Source organism: Elaeis guineensis, chromosome 12, assembly GCF_000442705.2.
Source record: "Elaeis guineensis isolate ETL-2024a chromosome 12, EG11, whole genome shotgun sequence".
NCBI lineage: Eukaryota > Viridiplantae > Streptophyta > Magnoliopsida > Arecales > Arecaceae > Elaeis > Elaeis guineensis.
The window spans coordinates 90451238-90476186 of NC_026004.2; the positions used below are offsets into that span (position 1 = coordinate 90451238).

Sequence of the window (24949 nt, forward strand, 5' to 3'; positions counted from 1 at the left end):
AGTCCCTATTTTATTGTTAAAGTCCAATTTTAGGTCAGGATTCAAGAAATTGTCTAGTACAAGCTAAGGTTGAACCGCTAAAGAGAGCCACAAAATCAAGGTAACATACCCTACCATCCGAAATAAACATGGCCATCCGAAATAAACTTTATGACGAATTTGTGCAGGTCGGCTGGCTCTTTGGGACGTATCGGCTGGCTCCTTGGTATGTATCGGCTGGCTCCTTTGTTTGATCTTTGTGCAGGTAACATTGGGGCTCCTTTGTGCAGGTAACATTGGGGCACCACACAGATTTAAGCGCACGAATTTAAGCTATCAAGAAGTGAAATCCGTGACAAAGTGAACCCTCACAGTATGCTCGTTTTGCGAGTTCCATTGGAAATATCCTTCAATTCACAACCCCAAACTCATTAATCCAACACAAAATTTTTCCACTTCAAAATCAAATCTTATGTTTTCATAGAAAACACCGTGCTCCGAAATTAGAAGACAAAGCTGAGCTGCTACTCAGAAACAGTCAGACCGACCGAGATGCCATCCCACAACAATCATTCTCTTGTTTCTCCAAATGTGAACCTAATACCCTCCAAGCTATCAAAACCCTTCTCATCAACCAATATCTCATAAGCTAGTACTTCACAATCTTCAATCTTTTGTGTTATGACCCAAAAATTAAACGTGCCTGATAACAATGGGGCAAGATCGAAAATACAGAAAATGTGGCAAGATAAACCATATTTGTGTCTTATTTCAGCTTCCCTCGGAGGAAGTGTACCAACATGCTAAACCCAAGCAGAACCAGTGAGCTCTGCTGATATTTCAATTTCTGAAACTAAGTGGAAGAAATTTTTCACTAAGCTCACAAAAAAGCTGAGTGCTAATGGAGAACATAGATAGCAATATTAGGAAGCATCATTCATGGTTGGTGATAGAAAATGCATTCACATACGCTAATACATATGATCCATTGCATGATTCAAACTTCTAGCTAGATACCACTAGTCTAGCTGATACCACTGAGGAGAGCAGGTAGAGGCCACCTCCTCAAGCAGCATCAGAAACCTGTTCAGGAAGCAGCAGCAGCCTCTTCCTGCAATTGCTTCACCTTGGTGATGTAGTCACTCATGGCATCCTCCTTCGACTTCCCTGTAGATGTCATTGACGCCAATAAGCAATTGCGTATGTCAAGATGTGCCAAAACTTAGATACAAAGATACAAAGACTAGCACGTCCTTAAGGTGGATATTGGAACCTTCAACAGCCTTCCAAGCATCCCACTTGGCTCTATCCTTCCAATTAAACATGCCAGGCCGGCCTGCAAAAAGAACAAGAAAAGATTCAGGTAACAGGAGAAGAACAAGAGAAGATTTGGATAGCAAGAGAATAGCAAGAGGAGATTTGGTAAAAAAGAAAAGAGAAAATTCAGGTGAAATCTATCCAACTATACTAAACGGGAGTTCAGCTCCCCTTAGTGCGTGCCATGTATCCCCTCAACACCACTGGTTAGCAATGCGGGCTGGACTTGCTCCTCTCTCTCCTTGCATGCGCTCTCTCTCTCTCTCTCTCTCTTGCTCTTCCCCCTATGTTGGTTGCCGGCAGCCTCACTGGACTCCACCAAGGCATCGCCAACCCTCCCCTTGCCGGAATGGCAAGCTGCTAAACCCCTCTCTTATCTCGTTCTCTCCTTGGTCATCTTCCTTTGTGGCAGGTATCACCGCCACCCTCCGCTGCTTCGCCCACAAGCCCCTGCCTCCCTTCCTCTCTCTTCCTCTCCCCTTCTCCCTCTCACCTGGTCGCATGGTGGATGGCATAGCGCCGTCCCCTGTTTCACCGGCACCCACTGACCTCTTCCCTCTTCCTCTGCTGCATCTCCAGCCGCCCTTCCTCTCTCTTCCTCTCCCCTTCTCCCTCTCACTCGGTCGCATGGTGCCATTGGGCTGAAATGGATCTCTAGTTTAGGTCCGCATGGTGCAATCAAAGGCAGAAATTGATCTTCAGTTTCAGTTTGAGTCTACAAAACTGAGCACATCTTGGGGATATGTCAGTGCAATAATTTTATGCATTGCTACTTTTGGAACAAGAGCATTGATGAGCAGCTTCTTTCTTAAGCTCAATGCTACATTTGACGACCACATAGCTAATGTTCTCCCTTTTTTTGGCTGTTTCCTCTCCATCTTTGGCATATCTGAGGTGTATCCATATTTCTTCGATTTCTGCAAATCCATCAGGCGTCTTTTTTGGTGCTTAGTTGCTTCTCTAATGAATGTTTTGGATTATTCATTACTATTTTTCCTTTAATTTTGTTACAGTAGTCGTTTAGTCCCCGCTCTTTATTTTGGTTACATGTTGTTTGGGATTATTAGAATGCTTTGCTTCAGAGAATGGCATGAAGTAGAGATTCTGATGTTGCATTAGTTGTTATAATTGATTTCACATAACTGTCTAGGGTGATTTAGTGTGATTGATACCACATATTGCTGCAGATGGCTTTAGTATCTTGCAGATTCCAACAATGGGAATAGCAACTCGCTATAAAAGCCATCTGCAGATTCCAACAATGGGAATAGCAACTCGCTATGGCAATAAGCTTAGCCCTCCATTTCATATTCCATCAAATTGGACTGGAAGCCTACGGGAGATAAATAACCGAGTCATTGCTATAGCACAAAAAAGCTCTCTTTGACATCCCTGTTGCCTGCACAACCAGGGCATATCTAACATCATTAGCTCTTACACTCACTGCATTTGCGGCTGAAGGCAGTTAAATGGAGGACACAATGCCATATAAATCTTGCCTAACATAAAGAAAGTGTTGTTTGTGAAGCTTTTGTTTGATGACACTATTCTCCTAGGCTAGAAGTTGTTTCTTCTTTTGAAGACTCAAGGCCTTAGTTTTTCTACAACAACCTTCTTTCTTTCATTCAATTGGTCATTAGGCCTTATGCAGATAAATTAGGGAATGTATTACCTAATGCAATTGAAGGGGTTGGGGCGCCTGTTGATCCCTTGCTTTGGATGGATTTCAAGGTGCACTTATTATTCTATAAAAATACAACTGTAACTAAGGTTGACTGTGCAAGTACTAGGGCTTGAACCGGTTGGCTAGTGGCACGTATGGTGCACCCTCATGCCATTCTATGTTGGGCCTGAACCAACACCGCAGAGAGGGGATGGGAGAGGAAGAACGGGACAGGCAAAAAGAGAGAGCAAGAGAGAGGGGAGGGAGGGAGAGGTTCGCAAGGCTGCCAGAGGGCCTGTTGCCAATTTCATTAGGAATTGGCAAAAATAAAAAAGATGGGCCGTCACACCTATTTCAATTGGGACAAGGGTAGAGGCCCTCCTCTGGCATCCTCCGAAGGCTCCCATGGCCCTCCATCAGTCTCCGGTAGCCTTCATCAGATGCCGAAACCATCCCCTGATATGGTTCAGTATGCCTTGAACCAGGCAATTCAACATGGTTCCATATACCTATTGTTTATCTGTACCTCCTTGCTAATTTTTTTGTTATTCAATTTAATCCAGCCATGTAGCATGGCTTATTTTTGAGTATGAGCATGAAGACTCATTTCATGAAAGTGACAAAGTGTAACAGAGTGGCGGGTCATTATTTAAAGCAGAGGCGAAGAGCCAGAGGATATATAGTCAATCACCAAAAGTAAACCACAATAATAGAAATGAAATTTTAATGAGCATGCAAGTGGAACTGTGCTATCTTCCAAACTGATGCTAAAAGGTAATGCTAACCAGTTGTATCCATTATCTCAGATAAAAGACACCAAAGCAATGATTTGAAGAATAAGAACAGACACAATGCATGTAGGGAATGGACAACACACATAAGACCAAGTGTTATACAATCTTCACATGTTAGTGAAATTATTATTATGAAAATTGTAGTAAAGCTAAGCCCCTGACCAAAATAAAAACATGCGACAATGGAAAAATCTAGGAGAAGACATGATGGTTAAGGTTATGGGTGTCAGCGAAGCTGACATTACACAAATCAATTATTTATTTGGCTGGTTTTGACTCTATTGAAGGACTAGTTCATGGAGAAAGGATGGCTATTGGGTTCTATATTTGAGAGCCAAGAGGATGCTACTCGGTGCTATAACCGAGACACCAGAGCTACAAGAAATACCAGCCAGTGACTACGCTAAACAAGTCAAAAGCAATCAAATTATATGTCACAAGGGAGATAATCTCTAACTATATGCACACATATTTTTATATTTGTCAACCAATATAACAGAAACGAAGTCATACTGGTATTCACTGGTCCAACAGTTGCTTGCTTGTAAAGCCCATACAGGATTAATTTGTTCTCATTGGCAGTATTTTCAGGTAGAGTTTTAGCTTTCTCAGCATATTCTTCAAATTCTTCCTGCAATAAAAATTCAAAAGAAGATTCGTTATGGCATTCAATCAATTAATTGTTTGCACATACAGAAAGAAAGACTCTTGGTGTAAATAGAGGAGTCTGATTTGATGCACAACCAAAATCATGTAACATAGTTATATCATATCAGATATTATGCAAGGCACATTTCAACTAAGATATTGTATATCTTAAAATTCATGACCTGGGAAGAGGAACAAAGAAGCTCACGGCTTGGAAAGTATCAAGTATGTGCATAAAAGCAGTCTGTGCCGTAGGAGAAGAATCGTAGGACATATCAAGGCAGGTAGCACATAAAGTTCAAGAAAGGAAGAAAACTCATCTACAGCATTTTTCATATTTTAAGGGTTGATAATATCATAGGAAAATATATGTCATTCCGGCAAGGAGAGGAAAAACTGGAATTTGGGTTTGTGGAAGACGGACACTCATGTTGGATACATAAATTACCTATGTGGTTCAAAGTATGTGCAATTTAGAGAGAGAACTTGATAAATTGAGAGGGAGGAGGAGAGCCAGATAGAAAGAGGGAGAGAAGGATGGAGGAGAAAAGATACAAAATGAGAGTGCCAGAAATGATATAAATGGAAAGTTCGTGTTAAGACTCTTGATTATACATAGTTATAACCTATAGAACTCCTTGACAATCAAGAATTACTTGCATACATATAAATATATTGCCAATCACATGCACAATAAAGACGCACCACACCCAACCTAGTTAGTTGTCTAGGAACGGATTGAAGAATGCCTTGACACTACAAGCCAAGATTTAGGGACAACTAAAGACCTAAGGAATAAGCATGGAACTCTACCCGCGGTAAAGCTTCGAAACTTGGGATATATAGGAGTCTTATCTGATGCATAACCTAGAACATGAAGGATAAAATACATCTCCACTACCATATATTGGGTATATCAGATCCCATAATTTAGACAGAAACACTCCTGTAGCTAGGGGAGAAGTACCAAACGTAATCATAAAAGTGATATTTGGTGCATCACGAGAATTTTAGGACGTATCGAGGCAATTGACAAGCAGAAATCAAGAAAGAAGAATGTATATAACACATGTAGATATTATCAAAATAACATTTACTCCATGGAAATTATACGCTATCCCATCAAGGTCGGTCAGGCAATAGAGAATTCGTGGTTGGTAGAAATTGATGGCTCTTTTTGAAATCATATTGTTGAAATCGCCTATGTGGTTGGGAGAGACGTCTAGAGACATGAAGAAAGGGAGGAGAAAACAAGCTAGAGAGAGAGAAGGGGGGTAAGTTATGTGCATGCTTGTAAATATATTATCTACCTTCAAAAGATGCGTGTCACACCCTGTCTAGTTTGTTAGGAAGTGGTTAAAGAATAAATTCAGAAAATGTACCAAGATTTCATAAGAATTGAGGACCAAGACAACGAGCATGAAACATCGTCAACAAACATGCTTCATACATACCATTATCCTTCATGATTATAAATTCATAACTGAAGATCCATACTTCATGCACTTTGAGTTCTCCATGAATATTTTAAGAATATCATGCATTTCTTGTGCTTTCATTCTTAATGTTGCTTTACCCCCAAGCTTCCACATAAGCTTTACTTTACAAACCCAACCACGGCCAACTGGTAGCGATTACCCCTATACGGCCTCCGATTCTCGTGATTGAAGGAACTTCAGCAGGAATGATATTGGATGAACGGAAGATAATTTTTTTCACACTCAAGAGAGATTATTAGACATCAAGAGTACGGAGTACACACCCTTTAAGCAAAGATATCATAAGAACAGGTATACAACCTCCTTTTTCCTTTACTAATCTCCCCTGTTCAGCTTTCAGTTAGCCTGGTCTAAGTCCTCCCTTTCTATTTTTCTTTTTCTTTTTTTTTTAATTCACTTTTAAACGAAAAGAATACTGCAGATCGTAACAATAAAAAATCTGTAATGATCGACTTGGACGCATGCAGGTGTCTCATTTTTATCCATAATTAAACGAAAAACATGATGACTGATCCAGATCTAGAAAATAATGAACAAAGAAACAAAATAAATCAAAATAGATTCATAAGCTCTTGAGGCCATAAGACCAGAAAAAAGGAGTGCAATTCCACACAAAAACAGTCCAACATCTTCCACACACACACAAAAAAAAAAAAAGAAAAAAGAAAAAAGAGAGAGAGAGAGAAAAACACTAGTCCAACTCTCTTTCGATCTGTCCTAATATTTTCAAGAAAAATAACTCAAAATACTAAAACGAATCGTAGAAAAATCAAGAACGGAGAGGCGAAAACCAAACCAATCCATTATTCAAGAAGACCAACCAATCTCATATCCGAATCTCTCCATTAATATAATCTAATATAAACAATAAACGATAAAAAAAAGCTAAGAATTTTAAGAGAAAATAAAGGAACCGAATGGAGTCATTATTCGAATACCTTGAGACCCATTTCTCACCGTTTCCTTCTTTCTTTCTCTTCTCTGCTTGAGATCTTTTTGGGCGGCGGTAACGACATCGGCTTCGTTCATATAGACGAATCTGAATATAATGTACCTTGGAATTATCTCAAGTTACGAAAATGCCCCCGTCTTTTCCGCAACGGAAAGTTTTTTTTTTTTTTTTTTTTTTTGACTGGAAGCAACGGGAAGTATTTGACACTGATTTGAAGACGGAATCTTCGAACGAAATATGCTATTATATGCCTACGCGCACAGAAATTCCTATGCGAGAACTACGTCTTGCCGTTGGTGTTGCCCTGTCGGTCCATCCTGCCGTTTCATCTGTTGCACTCTAACGCATAGGATCGGAGACCGCATGGAAGTTCTGTAGATTTCTACTGAAGGAGGTAGCGCGGATGACGAAAACAACACCACCTTTATGGAGATCCGAACAGGAAACAGCGATTATGAGCGAATAAATGAGCGACGCGTGCCAAAATAATTGGAAAATGCGTCCATCCGCATGGTTAGCAGGGTGGTTAATCTGGGAACTGGAGGGCATTCGCTTGCAGGATGGAAGCTGAGAAGGAATTTTGTTACTAGGATTAGTTAAATCAGGGTTAGATGTGACAGAGGTTGACTTGATCCAAACTTTGGGTGGTGGCTGTTGAAAATTATGGAATGTTATGGTATTATCATAAACGTTCTTCCAAACTTCGATATTAAATGGATTATCGTTTGTAGTTGGCAGTCACTGTCTCACATTCTCACTGTTTCAAGGAATTGACATTGTTTTTACCCCCCATACTTGTCTTCATCTATTAAATGAAAAATACTGTCAGTTAAATTTATAAAGCATGCTATTGCAATGATGAGTCCTGAAGACTTTCATAGCACGGTACTAAGCTGTATGCTCTACCTTCGTTTGCTTGCGCGCACTATTATGTTTCTTGTTTCAAAACATGTTTCTTGTTTCAAAACTGCACTTCATTTGATTTTATCTTGAAATAGATTCTACTGGAGAAAAGAACCATGATTGATTATGTTAAACAAGTCCCATATATCAGAACCACGTAAGATAAGCAAAAGAAAAGGCACCACTTCTAGCCATGAAAGAGGTAGATGGGTAGCATTAATTATCATGCCAAAGTTTCAACTTGTTGAAAAACTTTTATAGAGACTATAGAGATTCATTTCTTCGTAAAAGCACACAGTGCAAACAAATAAGATATGCCACTGGTAGAACTATTTCCCTACATGACAATGGCTTAAAGCATATTCCATCTCCTGGCCCATCAATCTTTATCATCATTATTGCAGCCAACTTTCTATCGCCTATCTTCGGTGAAGAGCATCTGCAAGATAAAATCCTCACAGATCGAAATTGTGTCCGACGAAAATTCCCTAATGTTTAAGTCAGAAAAAGGGTTGATGAACAACTAATAAGAATATTGAGAGTGACAGAGTTTTGATCCGAATTATCTTACTCGTGCTGCTCATTTACCTTCCCTTTTATAAATGATTCTGATGTAAATATCGAGCACGTAGTCCCACTTTTTATAATGCTAACTTATCGGACCATAATCTTGGAGTTAGTGAGTTGTTTATTCCCATTAATGACCGTAACACGTGGTCGATAATCGTTCATAACGGTTAGGATATGTTGAGTAGATAGGCCGACTATATATCTGTGATACTGATAAGTCGGTAGAGATAAGTCGGTAGAAGATCCGAATGTGTATCGGCTGGTAACTTTGATATGCCAATGGTCTTCGGTCGGGAGTTAACCAAATTATTAGCTGATGGTTGATAGTAGTCGACATCGGTCGGTCAGTTGATTGTGAGTCGGCGTAATGTACTTATGCGGTTGATGTAGAGTCGAAGTCGGAGGTCGATTGACTTGTCCTAACAGTTGCCTTCCACTCTCAAGTCCAAAGTGATCCGACGTGTATATTATCACATGGTCTGTCATGTTGGACGAAAAGAGTTGTCATGTGTTGCCTTGAGCCTCGACTTAACTGCTAGTCAGGAATTCTCCACCTGTTTTATCATTTCGGTGGCTGCAAAATCATTATTGGGCTGTCATGTCGACAGAATAATTCGGTATCGGATGTTAATATCGGACGTCATTTCAGAAAGATAATTCGATGCCGGACGATACGATTCTGACTAGTAGATTTTGGCTACGTATCTGAATATCATTGGATCGGAGCTGTTCATGCGGATGACGGTGAGGTGGCACGATCAGGAGCAGATGTGTCGAACCGTCCGACCAATGGTCGGTCCGGATGTTGCCACGTGTTGTCATCTGATGAGACTTCGATTTGATTGCTTCCATCCTGACCGTTGATGGATCCTATATATATAGGATCACTTTTGGCCAAATTTTTACTTTGCATTTTATCTTCATCCTCTACTGCAGAAACTCTACCGGAAGGTCGCCCCAGTACTAGAGAACTCCAGGGTCCCTTCTTCACCTTCTTTTTTGATTTTCAGGTCAAGTGTTCTTGTCCTTCTTGGGTTCATCTCCTTTTTAGTTCTCTTTAGTTTTCCTTTTCCATGGTTAGGGCATCTTCTTCTCAAGATAGTCAGTCAGAGAATCCGACCAATGAATCTCCTTCGGATTCAGAAATGGAGGCTTCTTCACTATCTGAATCCAATGTTAAACAGCTCCAAGAGCAGTATTACATCCCAAAGCAGTATCAGCTTTTTGCACCTGGTGCCGATGGTCGGGTAAACTCTCCTCTTTCGGATCAGATTGCTTTCTATGTCGAAGACCTTCAGATTGATCTTCGATTCCCAATTTCAGAGTTTGTCCAAAATTTGCTTAACTATTATGGTCTTTGCCCCGCTCAGCTGGCACCAAACTCGGTTCAGCTAATAATTAGTTTTGCTTTATTGTGTCAGCTAATACCAATCGAGCCTCATTCTTCTCTTTTTCGTACCTTCTTTGTTCTTTGTATCCATCCAAAGGCCAAGGGTTGGTAGCTCTTCAACCCAAGAAAAGGCCTTTCCTTCATCACCGATCTTCTATCGTCCATCTATAGATAGATGAACCAATTTTTTTTTATTTCCTCTTCTCTTCCCTGAGGCTTTCCTTCATGCTGGGATGATCCAAGGATCGGCCCGAACGAGAACAATCGGGTGGAGATCGACGATCGGAAGGATTTCCACCGACTGAAAGATATGGTGGTCCCACCGTAGAGAGAACTGATGATCGAACAAACTCTCTACGATGCTAGCCTTAGTTCGGTCATCACTTTAGGTATAGCATAGTCGATCACTTTTATTTTTTCTTTGTTTGTTTCTAAATTGTACTGACTTCCTTGTTCGATTGTAGCTATACAGCCAAAGACACGAGTATCGACCATCGATATTCGTCAATATGCTGCCAAGAAGAGGACAGCATCCGAAGTCGGACCCTCCCGACCACCGAAGAAGGGTTGGACTCCTACTTCACCGGCAGGAGAATCTGACAAACCGTCGGCATCGGTTCTTGAGCCAATTTTGATACTATCGGCCCTGACAGTGCTCCCTGAAGTGCCGTCCGTTGAGGGTGGGGCGGTAGAAGAAGATGGAGTTATCGTAACACTATCGGCAGCTCCACCAACTGAGGTTCGGGCCAAGGCGAAAGTCACGATCGTGCTAGAATAATCAACGGCTATGCCAGTGGTTCCTCTAGTGGAACCCTCTCGGGCACAGTTGAGCTCTGATTTTCCCGCATTTTCAAGCACGAGGCTGCTGACAGAAGATCGAGGGAAGGCGTCGGCGACTTCAGCAGATGATGGATCATCGACAGGTTATACTGTTCATTTTGATATCAGAGTTTCTGAGGATGAGTCGGCCTTGGCCAATCCGGCATTGGCCAAGCGGCTCATCCAAGCTGCTCTTCTTCCGACTGATCGGGAGAACAGAAAGAACAGAACCATCGCTGAGATGTTTTCCTCTTTCTATCCGTTGATACTCAGGGTAAGTTTTTCTTTGCACTCCTTTTTTTTTATTTGATCTAACTTATCTTCTACTTGCAGTTGGCACAAGACATGTTCGACTTGGAGGTCGGCTACCGAAAAGTTGCTGACTTCTATCAGACATGGATGGACAAAGTGGCGGCCGCCAATGCTGAGAAGGTGGCTGCCCTTGAACAACTTCGGATGGCGATCAAGCGGGAGGCAAAATTTCAGGAGGAAATCTCCCGTCTGACCGTCGACCTTCAATCTTCTGGAGCCAAATTTGAGTCGGCTCGTCAAGACATCTTATCTTTTGAGTCGAAGATCAAGAGCAAGAAATATTCTATCCATCAACTTCGAAGGGAGAGGGACAGGTGCATCAATGAACTCGAAGCCGAATGTGGAAGACATCGGGCCACCCTGGAAAGATTGGCACTGGCCGATGATGAATCAGCTTCCGCAAGAGCTGACGCAGAGCTGGCGAGAGTGCAAGTAGAGTTAGCAAGGGAGGCTCTGAACCATGCCATCGAGAACTTCAAAAATTCAAAAGAATTCAAGGAAGAGATTCTCAAAGATGGGTTCACCTCTTACTGTGTCAGGTATGAAGATGATCGAAATACGATCGAAAAGTTATACCCAGATCTTGATTTGAGCAGCATCATCCCTCCCGTCTTGGAAGATAGAGCTACTGAAGAAGTCGTGCCGATCGAAAATGGAGCACCGACAGCATCAAAAATTATTCAAATCCCCGATGCTACATCAGAGCAAAGAGATGGAGATGGCAACTGATGATCGGTATAATTTTATTTTTGTACTTAAAAATTTTGTAATCAGACTTCGGTCCAATTTTGTAACTTTATTTTCAATGAATGAATAAAAAAATTTTCAAGTATAGACTCTCTTTTTTTTGTATATCTGCAATGTCATAGAATTATTTTTTAATTATCGAATATCAATCAACAAGTCAAACATCTGATAGAAATTATAGGATTCATTCGTTAATAAATCGAATAAGCGATAACAAACTGAATATCCTTCATCTGACCTTAGTCGGGTTTAGTATGTCAGGTTATTTGATAATCGATGGCAAGTCGATTATCTTTCGATCGATCATAGTCGAGTCGGTATAATTCTAATTCGATCTGGATCGTATTGGCATAGCATTTTGCTTAGTTAAGACTAAGTCAGCATAATAGTCATTCGACTAGGGTTGGCTTTTACAGTGGAAAGCTGAGATATGATCGGTATTGAGATATAGTCGATATTTTGGATTTTACAGTGAAAGCCAAAATATAGTCAATGCATCAATTTTTATATTGAAAAATCAAAATATAGTCGATAAAAATTGACCGTTCATCTGTCAGTCTATTACCACTTTGTAGTTTACTGAAACTTGTGATTCTGAAATTCAATGTTTCATTCTGAATAAAGTACACACAGACAACTTTATTGATAATAGATTTTTAAGTTGTCAGCATTCCATGTTCAGGGGATGGTTACTCCCTCTAGAGTTTCTAGTTGATATGCGCCTAATCTAAGTATTTCGGTTATCCTGTAAGGTCCTTCCCAGTTCGAAGATAACTTTTTATGATCAAGAAGTCTTGAGACTTCTGCTTTCCTTAGGACCAGATCTTCAGGATGGAAGACCTTCGATTTAATTTTTGCATTATAATATCGAGCTATCCTTTATCGATAGGCTACCATCCGAACTTGAGCTTGCTGTTGGATTTCTGAAAGTAGATCTAAATCGGCTCTCCGATATTCTGAGTTGCTCGGTTCACTGTATTACTCTATCCTTGCTGATGGTAGTCCGATCTCAAGTGGGATCATCACTTCTGTTCCATAAGCCAGATTAAATAGTGATTCTTTCATTGGTATGTGAGGAGTCGTTCGGTATGTCCATAAGATCGAATATAGTTCTTCCACCTAGAGGCCTTTAGCTTCATTCAGTCTGATTTTGAGTCCATGCAGAATCATTCAGTTGGTTGCCTTCACTTCTCCGTTGGATTGTGGATGACCGACTGATGTAAGTTTGTGCGTAATATGAAATTTTGCATAGAATTTTTTGAAATTTTGATTGTCGAATTATCGATCATTGTCAGTGATGATGGTGTGTGGTAAATCAAATCTGCATATAATTGATTTTTGAATGAAGTCATCCATCTTGCTTTCAGTGATTTGTGCCAAAGGTTCATCTTCCACCCACTTGATGAAATTATCGATAGTGACCACTATGAACTTTCTCTGACCAGATGTCAGAGGGAAAGGATCAAGTATGTCAATCCCCCATTATGTGAAGGGCTATGGTACAATAATTGATGTCAACTGACTTATCAATTGGTGTTGTATATTTGTATATCTCTGATATGGTTCACACCTTCGGACAAGTTCAGCTGCATCTTTCTTCATGGTAGGCCAATAATATCCTTGTCGTAGGATCTTGTAAGTTAGAGATTTACTCCCCAAATGATTTTCACAAATCTCTTCATGGACCTTCCTAAGTGCATAGTCGGCATCTGTTGGCCCCAAATACTTCAGTAAGGAAAGAGAAAATGACCTTTTGTATAGATGATCATTCATTAAAATATATTGAGAGGCCGTCTATCTGAGTCGTTTGGCTTCTGAGGGATCCATAGAGAGAGTTCCATCAGTCAAGTACTGGGCAATCAGATCCATCCAGCTTGGCTCATCAATGATTTGTAGCACTTCTTCGACTTTATCAATACTCGGCTGTTCCAGGCATTTGACGAATGTCTGATCTAGTGAGTTGAAAGAAGTGGTTGCGAGTCACGAAAGTACATCGGCTCGAATATTTTTTATCCTTAGAATGTGAAAGATTTTAAAATACTTTAATGTTGAAGTTAGATCTTTCACCTTCTAAAGATACTTCATCATAATAGGGTCTCGAGATTCAAACTCACCCTTAACCTGTCCAGCAATCAGTTGTGAGTCGATGAAAATCTTCAGACTGTCGATATCAAGCGCCTTAGCAATTTTTAAGCTGGCTAAGAGTACTTCATATTCGGCTTGATTATTTGAAGCTTTAAAATTGAACTGAAGGGTATATTCAGTTATAACCCCCTTAAAATTGGTGAGGATGAGACCAGCTTTGTGTGCATTAGATGCTCTATCAATATGTAGCACCCATGCCAACGTTAAGTTGGGTTTGAGAGTTGCGGCCTACTTTATTTTGTCATTAGCTTCATCCTCAGGTTTATTATCTGGTATTGTATATTCGACGATGAAGTTGACTAAAATTTGTGCCTTATTGATGGATGTGGGCGATATTGTATGTAAAATTCGTCGAGCTTTATTGTCTATTTTGTCATTCTATCCGACATATTAGGTCGATGTAAAATTATCTTCAACGACTGATCTGTCAAGATGACAATAGAGTGTGCTTGAAAGTATGGATGAAGTCACTGTGATGATATGATCAGAGCGTAGATCATCTTCTCCACTCGTGAATATCTCACTTCAGCATTGTGAAGCATCTTGCTAGTGTAATAGATTGATCGTTGAATTCGATTTTCATCCTCTTGGATAAGTACTGACTAACTACTTCCATCGATGTCGCTAAATAGAGATACAAAGTTTCTTCGACCTTTAGTTTTGTAAGCAGCAATGGAGATGTTAAATATCTTTTTAGGCCTTTGAAAGATTGTTGACACTCATCTGACGATATAAAGTCATTTGATTGTCTCAAAGTCTTGAAGAAAGACAAGCATCTTTCTGCCGACTCTGATATGAATGTGCTGAGTGTGGCAATCCTTCCATTGAGCTGCTGTATCTTTTTCTTGAAATTAGGATGCTTCATATTGATGATAGTCTTTATTTTCTCGAGATTGACCTCGATTTCTCATTGGGACACAAAAAATCTGAGAAACTTTTCAAAAGTTACTCCGAACACATACTTTATCTGGTTCAACTTTATCTGATGTCGTCGAAATGTGCTAAAGGCTTCTTCTAGATTTCGAACATAATCAGTAATTTGAGAATTTTTCATCAGCATGTCATCCACATACACTTCTATATTTCGTCCGATCTGTATCTTGAAGATTGTGTTGACTAACCATTGATATGTGGCTCTAGAATTTTTTAAACTGAAAGGTATTACTTTATAGCAGTAAATACCTTTGTCAGTTACAAAGGCTGTGTGCTCCTCATCTTCAGGTGCCATCTGAATTTGATGGTAGCCTGCAAAAGCATCCATGAAGCTTAAGAGTCGGTGCCTTGAAGTTGCATCAACTAGTTGATTAATCTTTAGTAAAGAAAAACTGTCTTTTGGACAAGCTTCATTTAGATTTGTATAGTCGATGCAAATTTTTTATTTTTTATTGGCCTTTCTCACCATCACTACATTGGCGAGCCAATCGGGATAGGTAGCTTCTCTGATGAAGCCAGCTGCGAGGAGCTTATCGACTTATTCGTTGATGACCTTCTGCCTTTCAGGAGCAAAAGGCCTTTTCTTTTGTCTCACCGACTTAATCTTGGAATCGATGTTTAGCCAACGAGTTATTACTTCCAGAGGAATGCCTGGCATATCAGTAGCCGACCAAGCAAAAATATTGACATTTGTCCTGAGTAGATTTATTAGTTGCTGCCGCTCCGGATCAGACAGCTGCGATCCAATTTGGACCATCTTCTCAGGATCTTCTTCTTTTAATGAGATGAAAATCAGTTGTTCAGCTGGTTCACCCCTCTGTTCATTTTCTCTTTGATCCAATTTATCGACGGATAAAGAGTCTTCAGATTGATTATTTTGTGTGAAAATTAGAAAGCAATGTCGGATAAGTTGTTGATCTCCATGCATCTCTCTGACTCCATTTCTTATTGAAAATCAGACTAGTAGATAATAAGTCGAGACTATTGCTCTCAGAGCATTCAATCCAGATCGTTCGAGTATAGCATTATAAGTTGAGAAAACTCAGACAATCGTGAATGTTATGAGAATAGTATTCTGTCGTGGTTCAGTTTCTGTAGTTAATGAGAGAGTGATTTCTCCCTCCATAGTGACTGCATCTCTTGTAAAACTGACCAATGACGTTGAAACTCTTCTAAGTCGATCAGTCGAAAGTCACATTCAAGAGAAAATCGAGTAAAATAATACATCCATCGAGCTTCTATTATCCACTAAAATTTTTTTTACATGATAATTAGCTATCGTTGCCGAGACAATGACAGCATCATCATGAGGAGTTTGAATTCTCCGAACATCTTCTTCTGAAAAAGTTATTACATTGTCGAGTCATCATTTCTTCGTCGATTCTTCTTCGGAAGTTGCCCCCCAGTTCTTTTATCGTCCGGAGATCATGTTGATTACTCTCACCGTTGGTCAATTGTTGAGTGTCTCCTCAGTTTGCAGCAGAGGTTGTTGGTCGGTGGGAGATTGAGTCGGGTGATCACGTCAGAATTTTTTGAGGTAGCCTCATCGAATCAGAGCCTCTATCTCGTCCCTAAGCTGGATGCATTATTTAATATCGTGACCATGATCACGATGAAACCGATAGTACTTCTTCCTGTCTCAGCTCCTCGATGGTGCTTTCATTGGTGGGGGGTCTTGTAAGTACTCCTCTCCTTCGATCTCCATCAAGATCTACGCACGGAGAGCAGAGAGAGGAGTGTAGGAGTCATACCTGCCATAGTTGTTCGGCTTCAGACTCCATCGTCGAGATGAAGCTTTTTTGTTGACAGTCGACCTATTTGATTCGGTCGGAGCTTCATTTTTCTTTTATTTCTTCTTCTGACCTTTTCCATCTGTTTGGCATCGGTCAGAAGCAGCTTCATCTGCGCGAATGTATTTATACGTGCACTCCAGAAGTTCAACATAGATCCAGGGGAGAGTTTTATCAAGAGAATATGAGAATCTGGATCCCCTCAGACCCCTTTTCATAGTTGATATAGTCATATTTTTATTGAGGTCCCTAACCTCAAGTGTGGCTGTATTGAAACGAGTCACAAAGTCTCTCAATATCTCTGTCTCACCTTACTTGATTAAGAAGAGACTGTCGGATATCCGTGATGGCCTTCGGCTTATGCTGAAGTGGGTAACAAAAGAATGCTCGAGCTACTCGAAAGAGTTAATGCTCCCCGACTGAAGCCCGAAATATCAGGCTCGAGCAGCCTTCCGAAGAGTTGCCGGAAAGCTAATGCATAATAATGCATCGGTTGTCTCTTGGATCATCATGAGAGTCTTATAGCTCTCAAGATGATCGATCGGGTTGGTGGAGCCATCGTACGACTCCATTTGCGGCATCTTGAATCGAGAAAGAAACAGTTCATCCGAGATGCACTGAGAGAGGCTGGACAGTGTGGAAGTCATAGTCATTAAAAGACTTCCGATCTTCCACTTGAAGTCGGACAAACTGATGATCAATTTTTTAAAACTTACGTTCATAGTCATCAAGCCGCCGTTGCTGGAAAACTCCAGGAGTGAAACCCTCTGAAAAGCTCGAAGAAGGAGAAGCAGAAGGCGTCCGTGGCCGTTTCCCCTTCTTGATACTATGTGCATGAGAAGGAGAGGGAGAACGCCGTGATTGGTGGATGGCACGGTGAGAGTGCCGAGAATGTGGTTGTCCGTCTCGATGGGAGTATCGAGACGGTCGCTCCGGAGATGAGGAGGGTGAGCGTCGTGGAGGATGGTGGCTGTGCCTAGATGGCACTGACTGAGCCACCGGTTGCTCCACTTGGCGCTGCTACTACTGTTGGATTTGCTGCTGTTGGAAGTTTTGAATCACCTCCATCAAAACTTTCATTTGCTGCATGAGTGTAGCAATCTGTGCGTCCGTGGTAACCACAAGATACGAGGAACTAGGCTCTACCATCGGAGATGGGGGAGGAACATCTTCTCGATGGGAAGATTGCTTCGCCGATCCAATCGAATGCTGAGCTCTAGTTCTCAGCATGATTGACTATAGTTTTCTCCCTATCTGGTGTGCCAATCTGTTGCGGCCAACTCTCTATCGTCTGTCGCCGATGAAGAGCACCTATAAGACAAAGTCCTCACAGATCGGAGTTGTGTCCGGTGGGGATCCTCCGATGCTTAAGTCAGAGAGGGGGTTGGTGAACAGCTAATAAGAATGTTGAGAGTGGCAGAGTTTTAGCTCCAAATTATCTTACCCGTGCTGCTCATTTATCTCCCTTTTTATAGATGAGTCTGATGTAACCATCGAGCACGTAGAGTTAGTGGGCCATAATCGGGCCATAATCGTGAAGTTAGTGGACTGTTTATTCTCATTAATGACCGTAATACGTAGTCGATAACCGTTCATAACGGTCAGGGTATGTTGAGCAGATAGATCGACTATATGTCGACGATACTGATAAATCGGTAGAGATAAGTCGGTAGAAGATCCGAATGTGCATCGGCTGGTAACTCTGATATGCCGATGGTCTTCGATCGGAAGTTAACCAAATTGTTAACTGATAGTTGATAGTAGTCGACTATCGATCGATCAGTCGATTGTGAGTCAGCGTAATTTGCTTATGCGACCGATGTAGAGTCGGAGTCGGAGATCGATTGACTTGTCCCAACAATCATAATCATAACTTATCACCAAAAAGAAGATTAGTGTTGAGCAGGGTTCTTACAGTAATACCAGACAACAAACTTTTATATATATATATATATATATATATATATATATATATATATATATATATATATATATAATCATGCTCTAAGTATCTGAGCCCTCAAAATCGTCGAACCATGAAGAGCGACGATTCATGGCAACCAACTTAAATGAATAACAAAAGGCATAAGTTTCAATCGAGTCTTATTCTAAAGCCACTGCAGCCTAGTCGATTATTATTTTGTTTTATCTATTCATTTATTGGCCAGAGGGAACCAAAATCCTCACCTATAGATTCAGAAAAGCACATCCACATACGGCAGGAGGGGGTCAATCTGGCAGAGAAGTAAGCCGACTAAGACCTGGATGCAGAAAGAAGCAAACATACACAAACAAAATTTTCCTTCATGAAAAGTGTTTGTTGCCTTCCTTCACATTGTTGTGCTTGAAGATATCGCTTCAAGAAATATGTGGAGAATATCCCCTCACAAAAATTGCGTTGCCTTTCACTTGTCCCACCAAACAAATCCTAAATATCAGGGAAGCATGCCACGAAACATATCCCAAATGTCATGGAGATTAGAGAGGGGAAGAGGAGGACCACCTACAGTATATCAAAAAGACGATCACCTGCTGCAACTACATTTCTACAATTAACAAGAACAAAATTGTCTTGTGATGTAACTCCCTGCATCAATGATAGCCCACTTTGACAGCATTTACACTTGTCTACTACGGTAATGAGAATTATCCAAGATGGAACACCTGCATCGAATTCCATCAACAGATTTCTTTCCACCTGCTACTCTCGTTGCCACCGTCCAATGCACATGCAACTGCTCTAGCTAAACGATAATCCCTCAAATCCAATTGGATTCAGACTTGCCTAATTCTTTTTCTCGGGGAAAGAAATCACGCATATCCATCTTACACAGTAACAAGTACTGGGAATGGGACTCATTAATCAAATCTGCTCTCTGATTAATACCACAACCACCCAGGTAGTTGGGTTGGTGAGATTTCAATTGCAAGATAAATGCAGAAATTAATGAAAACGGTAGAGGTTGCCAACCAAGATGATCTGAATATTGTAAGTCTAGAAACTTCAATTTTTGACGGAAGAGTCGCAAAAAAACAACCTTAGCTCTATTGCCAACTAGAAAACTTCAGCCATAACCAAACATAAGTCACAACATGAACAGACCAGAAGAGAGCCCGAGCAAATATGTCTAAATGCCTATGAGTTTCGCTGTTTTAGAATTAACGGGAAAAAATAGGCCAAAATATGATTCAAAACTAGCACTCCAAAATATTGAAATAAATGAGCTGAACACCAGCCAAGGAATGAATCCAATCACTTCTTCTCTTCTTTTTCTGCCTCCGCAGCTTTCTTCAAGCGGGCACCAACCTGGCGCTTGTTCATCCGCTCGACACGAAGCTTAGCATAGGCCCTGAATGATTTCATCTCGTCCGCGACCGTAACAAGCTCGACCGTGGGCTTCTCGCGGACAATGGGCATGTATGGGCCTTGGACCTGAGTGGCAGCTGCAAGTTCCTCCGGAGCAGAATCACCGGCCTGAGTAAAGACCAGCACATTAGAAAGCTTGCCTAGAAATCAACAGACTAACTTAGCTCATAAATAAGGAGGAGCTGGAGTCCACTAACCTTAAATTTGCGTGCACGTCTTGGGAAGATTACTAGCTTGGCTTTGTATGTCTTCAGCCTCTGGACATTAGCTCGGAGACCCTCAAGGGAACGGTTCTTCCTACGGTGATCCACGGCAATGCCAATAGTTGGAGCAAGCTTCTTTGGAATGCCTGCTGCCTGCAATACAGAGCACACAACCATTGGATAGAGTGAGCAAACTAGTACATTCATAATACTTCTGATCATCTGATGACAATATATCTTAAGGGAAAGCATAGAGACGTTTTCATAATGGTGCAAAAATGTTAGGAGTTGATGCCATCAGCAAGTCATAATGCACAATGGAAACCTGCCTCTTAATAGGCTTTCATCGAAAAGAAATTGACTGACCAATATAGCCAAATTAAAAGGAGGTAAATATATTGTTTAGAATAAAAAACAAGCATCCACAACTCCCATCCATGGTTATAAGTAACCGGCTATACAAAATATGTTATAGGCCATTTATATAGCAAATTCCACTTTAAGTCCACGCAATTGCCCTTTGTTCATGAATCTTCCAACATACCATATCAAACATTTCTATTTAATTTGATCAAAAGTCCAATCCAGCCTCCAAAAAATTCCCAAGTCATGCAGATCCTTATCCATTTCAACCAACCATTTTAGAAATCCTTCAATTCAATACCAAGACTTGCCAATTTAACATCAAGTTCTGCATCAGAAAGGAAATTCAAATTTTCCCTCATTTCCATACATTTCAGCTATTCATTTCTTTTATATGCATTTTCCTTAAACACTTGTGTGCATTTGTTACCTAATTTAGTGATGCATCAAAAAACTTGACAGATATTACAATTGATAAAGGATGGTAAACAATCCCATAACGAAATCCCTATGCTGATCAAGGTTCTCAACCCTCATTATCAACCTACCATACACCCTGTCCACAAAAGCATCATGGAAATCCTAGTCTTAAACCTCTCAAGTTTATTAAAAGTCACTGGAGAATATGTTAATTTGATATAGGGCAAGAAACAGCAGTAATGCATGAATTGGTATAGTCATACTGCTGGAACTACATTGATGTCCAGTAGACAAGTTAGGTAGAATGTTGTACCCTACCATACTCAGTTTCCATGTTGATCTTGCAAAAGATGCAGCTCACTTTTCCACGTATCTGCCGTACTGATTGCATAATAGCTATATCATCATATATCACCTGCTCAAATTATCTCTATAACAGTCTTGCATATATGGATTTTGCTTTACATGCACCACATGCCTCCAAACAACTCAAACGGCTTCATCTTGCAACTCTTGTCGCCTTTACTAAGTCCCGATATGCTTGATATTATAAAAAAAAAAGTAATAATAAAGTCCTAATACACTCTCAACCTAACTGAAAAACCACCTTCAAAATATTTTAGCATACCTGCTTCATAAGTACCTTTGAGGATTACAACATGAAAAACATGTAAACAATTAGATAGCATATAAAAATTATCGTAGAAGGGTACGACTACACCAATTCATTCCATTTTCTATTTATTAAATATTTTGTTTCTTTTTTTCCTTCTCTCCCGCATTGGTTGGAAATTTTGGCTTACTTATGAATGATACCTTCATGACAAAGAAATTCTTTGCTATCATACCTTAGTCCATTTCCATGGCAAGCACATATATTTTATTGGACATGTGCATATTGTAAAAAAGGTGTGATAATTGTAGCCCAAGGTGTAGCTCATAATCAAGCAACAGAAGTTTTGCAAGTTGGAATCACACTATGTTTAGCAATAAGAATATCCAAGTATGTCGTAGATTAATTAACAAAAAATCAAAGTGTCACCTTGAGTTCCTCAAGGGTAAAACCCCTGCCTGCTCTAGATTTCATATTGTATTTGAGTGTTTGGCATTGAACGATAGGTCGGAGGGGTCCAGCAGTTGGGCGTGGGAAAATTTTCACAGCCTTCTTCTGTCGAGCTGTGAAAAACATGATAGAATAGACTGATAAGTCAAGAGAGAAATGACTTTAAAGGACAATTCCAACTTACTAAGAACAGTGAATGGATATAACTTTTTCTTCCTAAAAAAGGTGCAATTTATGGGATCAAGTCAATAATGAGAGAAAGAGATCTGCCTACCTATGCGTCATCTGGTTTTACGAGCTGGTTGGTTAAACCAAGTCTTGACATAATTCTGCCAGTGCTTCTTGAAGTGCCCGTTTGGCACAACATTGTTATGCTTAACCATGGCTCAACAACTATACAGTCAAGGGAGAAAACAAAATACGTCAATCCACAGAGCATGTTTATCACAACTATGTTCCACTCAAATACAACAAATATGACAAGCATATCTCAAATATTCTGAAGAAACAAGCGAAACATACATATGCATGTAAAATAGACAAATCAAACAGGAGAAATTTTCAATTGGATTGTGCGGAGAAAAAGCATGGTAGAAGCCTTTTGTTTAAGTTGAATACATTATTGAGTTGAGTGTGACTACAAAAGTTACATGAAACTAACACAGGTAATTATGCTAATGAAAACAATTAGAGAGCCTGCCTTGAAATATATTTGCACCATAAAATATCATGCCTAAACACATCAAACCAAGAACTCAACAATGTTTTGCCAATATGCCTACCGAGATTGATCCCAAAGTAAATGACCTTCCACAATTTAATAAGCTTCTAGAAATGGTGTCGCATGTATATCATATACCAGACTAGCTCACTCTACACTACATCTCAATGTTGACAACAAAGTATGGTGTTTAGGATGACAAGATCCGACCATATTAAAGTTGTATCAACTCGATCTTCCCTAGACATCTTTCTCCAACAAGCAATAACACATTGCTCAGAACAATAAATATTTCTTGCCATTTAAGTAGCACAAATCTTAATCACTCTGCATACTCGGCTAAAAATCAACCCAACCGTGCATGACAAAAAAAATGCACTGCCAAAACTGCAAAACTACTAAAAGTACAGCAAAAGAAATGGTCAGTTCCATTCTTTTGCCTGATACTATAGAAAGGTTGAGAAACATTCACCATTCGGGTAACTGAAATCTAGCAAATTAAAAGGCTGATTAGTTTTATAAAATCCTTAATAACATGCATTCTCATTCTCTATCTTTCTATCTGCGTTTTTTGGCTGCTCTGATGCTGCTAAAACATTTAAAAACTAGGAGGAAAACAAGACAAAACATTCACCACGACAACCCTTCATCAACTGGAAGCAGAAAAAACCTAATGGTTTCGAAGCAATACCATTACCAACACAAGTAATTCCATGAATAGTCCAAGGCTAACGCATCGCATGGCCTTATTGGGACCTAAAAACGTCCGATCTTTTACCGATTCGGAAAGGACAATTTGATCAAGATTCGGACTAACAAAACAACAGCATCCTGAAGAGAGACCTATAGAGCGGAAGCCCTGGAGATCGGAAGAAGAGAGAGAGAGGGGGGGGGGGGGGGGGATCTTGCCCACTGGAATCCGCCAGGAGCTCCGCCGCGATGGGTGGCAGGAATGGATACGCGCCCTCCGGCCTGTAAGAAACCTTGGGAGGGAACGGGAGATAAAAAAGGAGGCGGGGCAAAACCCTACTTTTGTAGTCCTGGTTCCGCCGTGCGGAGTTCCCGGGTGCACGTGAGACACACGTGCAGTAATGGGTTTCTAGATGGCCACCTGATCCGTGGTTCTTATTTTTAGCCCACTGGGCCTATATGTTGATAAGCTGCCAGGACGGAAGTGGGTTCGGATCGGCCCGGTACAGATTTTGGATTTGGCCCAAAATTATTCAGATCAGACTCGGGCCTAAAAAATAAATCTGTTTTACTTTTAGGTTGGGCTCGAGTAAACTTTTGGCCCGACCCGAGCCCGAGCTTGAAACTCGGCTCAAAGTTTGGCTCGGGCCCCCACACTATCTTGTTGCCAAGAGTTCCCACAGTTGGAGCGACCAATACCACGAAAACCACGTGCCTCGATGCATGACCTCGCTTTTTCCCCCGTTAGACGCTTATCATGATCTGGCACAGGGACCACCGGATTTGAGAGTTGATTTACCGCGTGATGCTACCTTTTGGATTAGATTTGACTGGAGTTGCGCCTGAGTTCTAGCAACTGGAGTCATGCCTGAGTTCGATAGCAGCGGCGGGGGGGAGGGGATGATGCAAGGGGGGCGATGAGGCGGCCACGGCCAAAGGAGAAGGAAAGAATGAAGCTTAGGGAGCGGCATCGGTGGGTGATCACTGTGAGGATCCTATCTGGGCTCCGATGGCATGGGAACTACAACCTTCGGGCACGGACGGACATCAATGAGGTTATCGCCGCTCTCGTGAGGGAGGCGGGTTGGATGGTGCTCCTCGACGGCACCACCTTCCCCTCCTGCTCCTCCGCCTCCTCTTCTCCCCAGGTTTCCATCTCTCTTTCTCTTCTTTAGTCTATCCATCTCATCTCCCTCACCTCTACTACCTACGGCTCCCTCAAAACCCTAGACGACCCCAATCCCCAGCTCACCGCTACCTCTGCCTCACCCACCACCGTCATTAATGCCTGGGACCTCATGGATGACCTCGACAATCTTCCCTCCCCTACCTTCGCCTCCAAGAAGCCCTACCTCCTCCCCCGATCCCTCATGCACCACCATCACCACCACCATTTCCTGATCAAGGCCAAGGATGAGCATCTCGCCATTAAACCCCTCTGGAAGCACCGCGCCGATGAGCCTAAGCACCCCAAGGTCATCTTGTTCTCGACGTCCCTCCACGGCACCATTCATGCCATCCTCCATGGCTTTCACATCGTCGTCGACGAGTGGGACATGTCCATGGAGTCGAGGTAGGGTGGTCGGGGGAGGGGGACCGAGATGGAGAAGCCACAGGTGGAGGAGCTGCAGACGGGTGGAGGAGATGAGGCTAAAGCGCGA

General features: G+C 41.2%; 2 protein-coding genes across 6 annotated transcripts; both read right to left on the reverse strand.

Moving 5' to 3' along the window:
* Positions 1–871: 871 nt before the first annotated feature.
* On the reverse strand, positions 872–6979 carry LOC105061324 (acyl-CoA-binding protein). The gene is made up of 4 exons (XM_010945332.4): positions 6839–6979; positions 4267–4384; positions 1253–1315; positions 872–1146 (listed from the first exon to the last, which is right to left on the reverse strand). The coding sequence occupies exons 1-4, from the start codon at positions 6848–6850 to the stop codon at positions 1067–1069; spliced, it is 273 nt and encodes a 90-aa protein (XP_010943634.1). The 5' UTR covers positions 6851–6979; the 3' UTR covers positions 872–1066.
* A 12505-nt stretch (positions 6980–19484) lies between these two features.
* On the reverse strand, positions 19485–23633 carry LOC105061323 (large ribosomal subunit protein eL13z-like). 5 transcript variants are annotated; one of them, XM_073246946.1, is made up of 5 exons: positions 23508–23633; positions 22152–22270; positions 21857–21990; positions 20026–20184; positions 19485–19936 (listed from the first exon to the last, which is right to left on the reverse strand). In XM_073246946.1, exons 3-5 carry the CDS (start codon positions 21899–21901, stop codon positions 19715–19717), a joined length of 426 nt encoding a protein of 141 aa, XP_073103047.1. In that variant the 5' UTR covers positions 21902–21990; positions 22152–22270; positions 23508–23633; the 3' UTR covers positions 19485–19714. The 5 variants fall into 5 exon arrangements, with proteins under 5 accessions (XP_073103047.1, XP_073103049.1, XP_073103050.1 ...); XM_073246948.1 differs by having other exon boundaries at positions 23512–23601; XM_073246949.1 differs by having other exon boundaries at positions 23442–23568.
* Positions 23634–24949: the final 1316 nt, after the last annotated feature.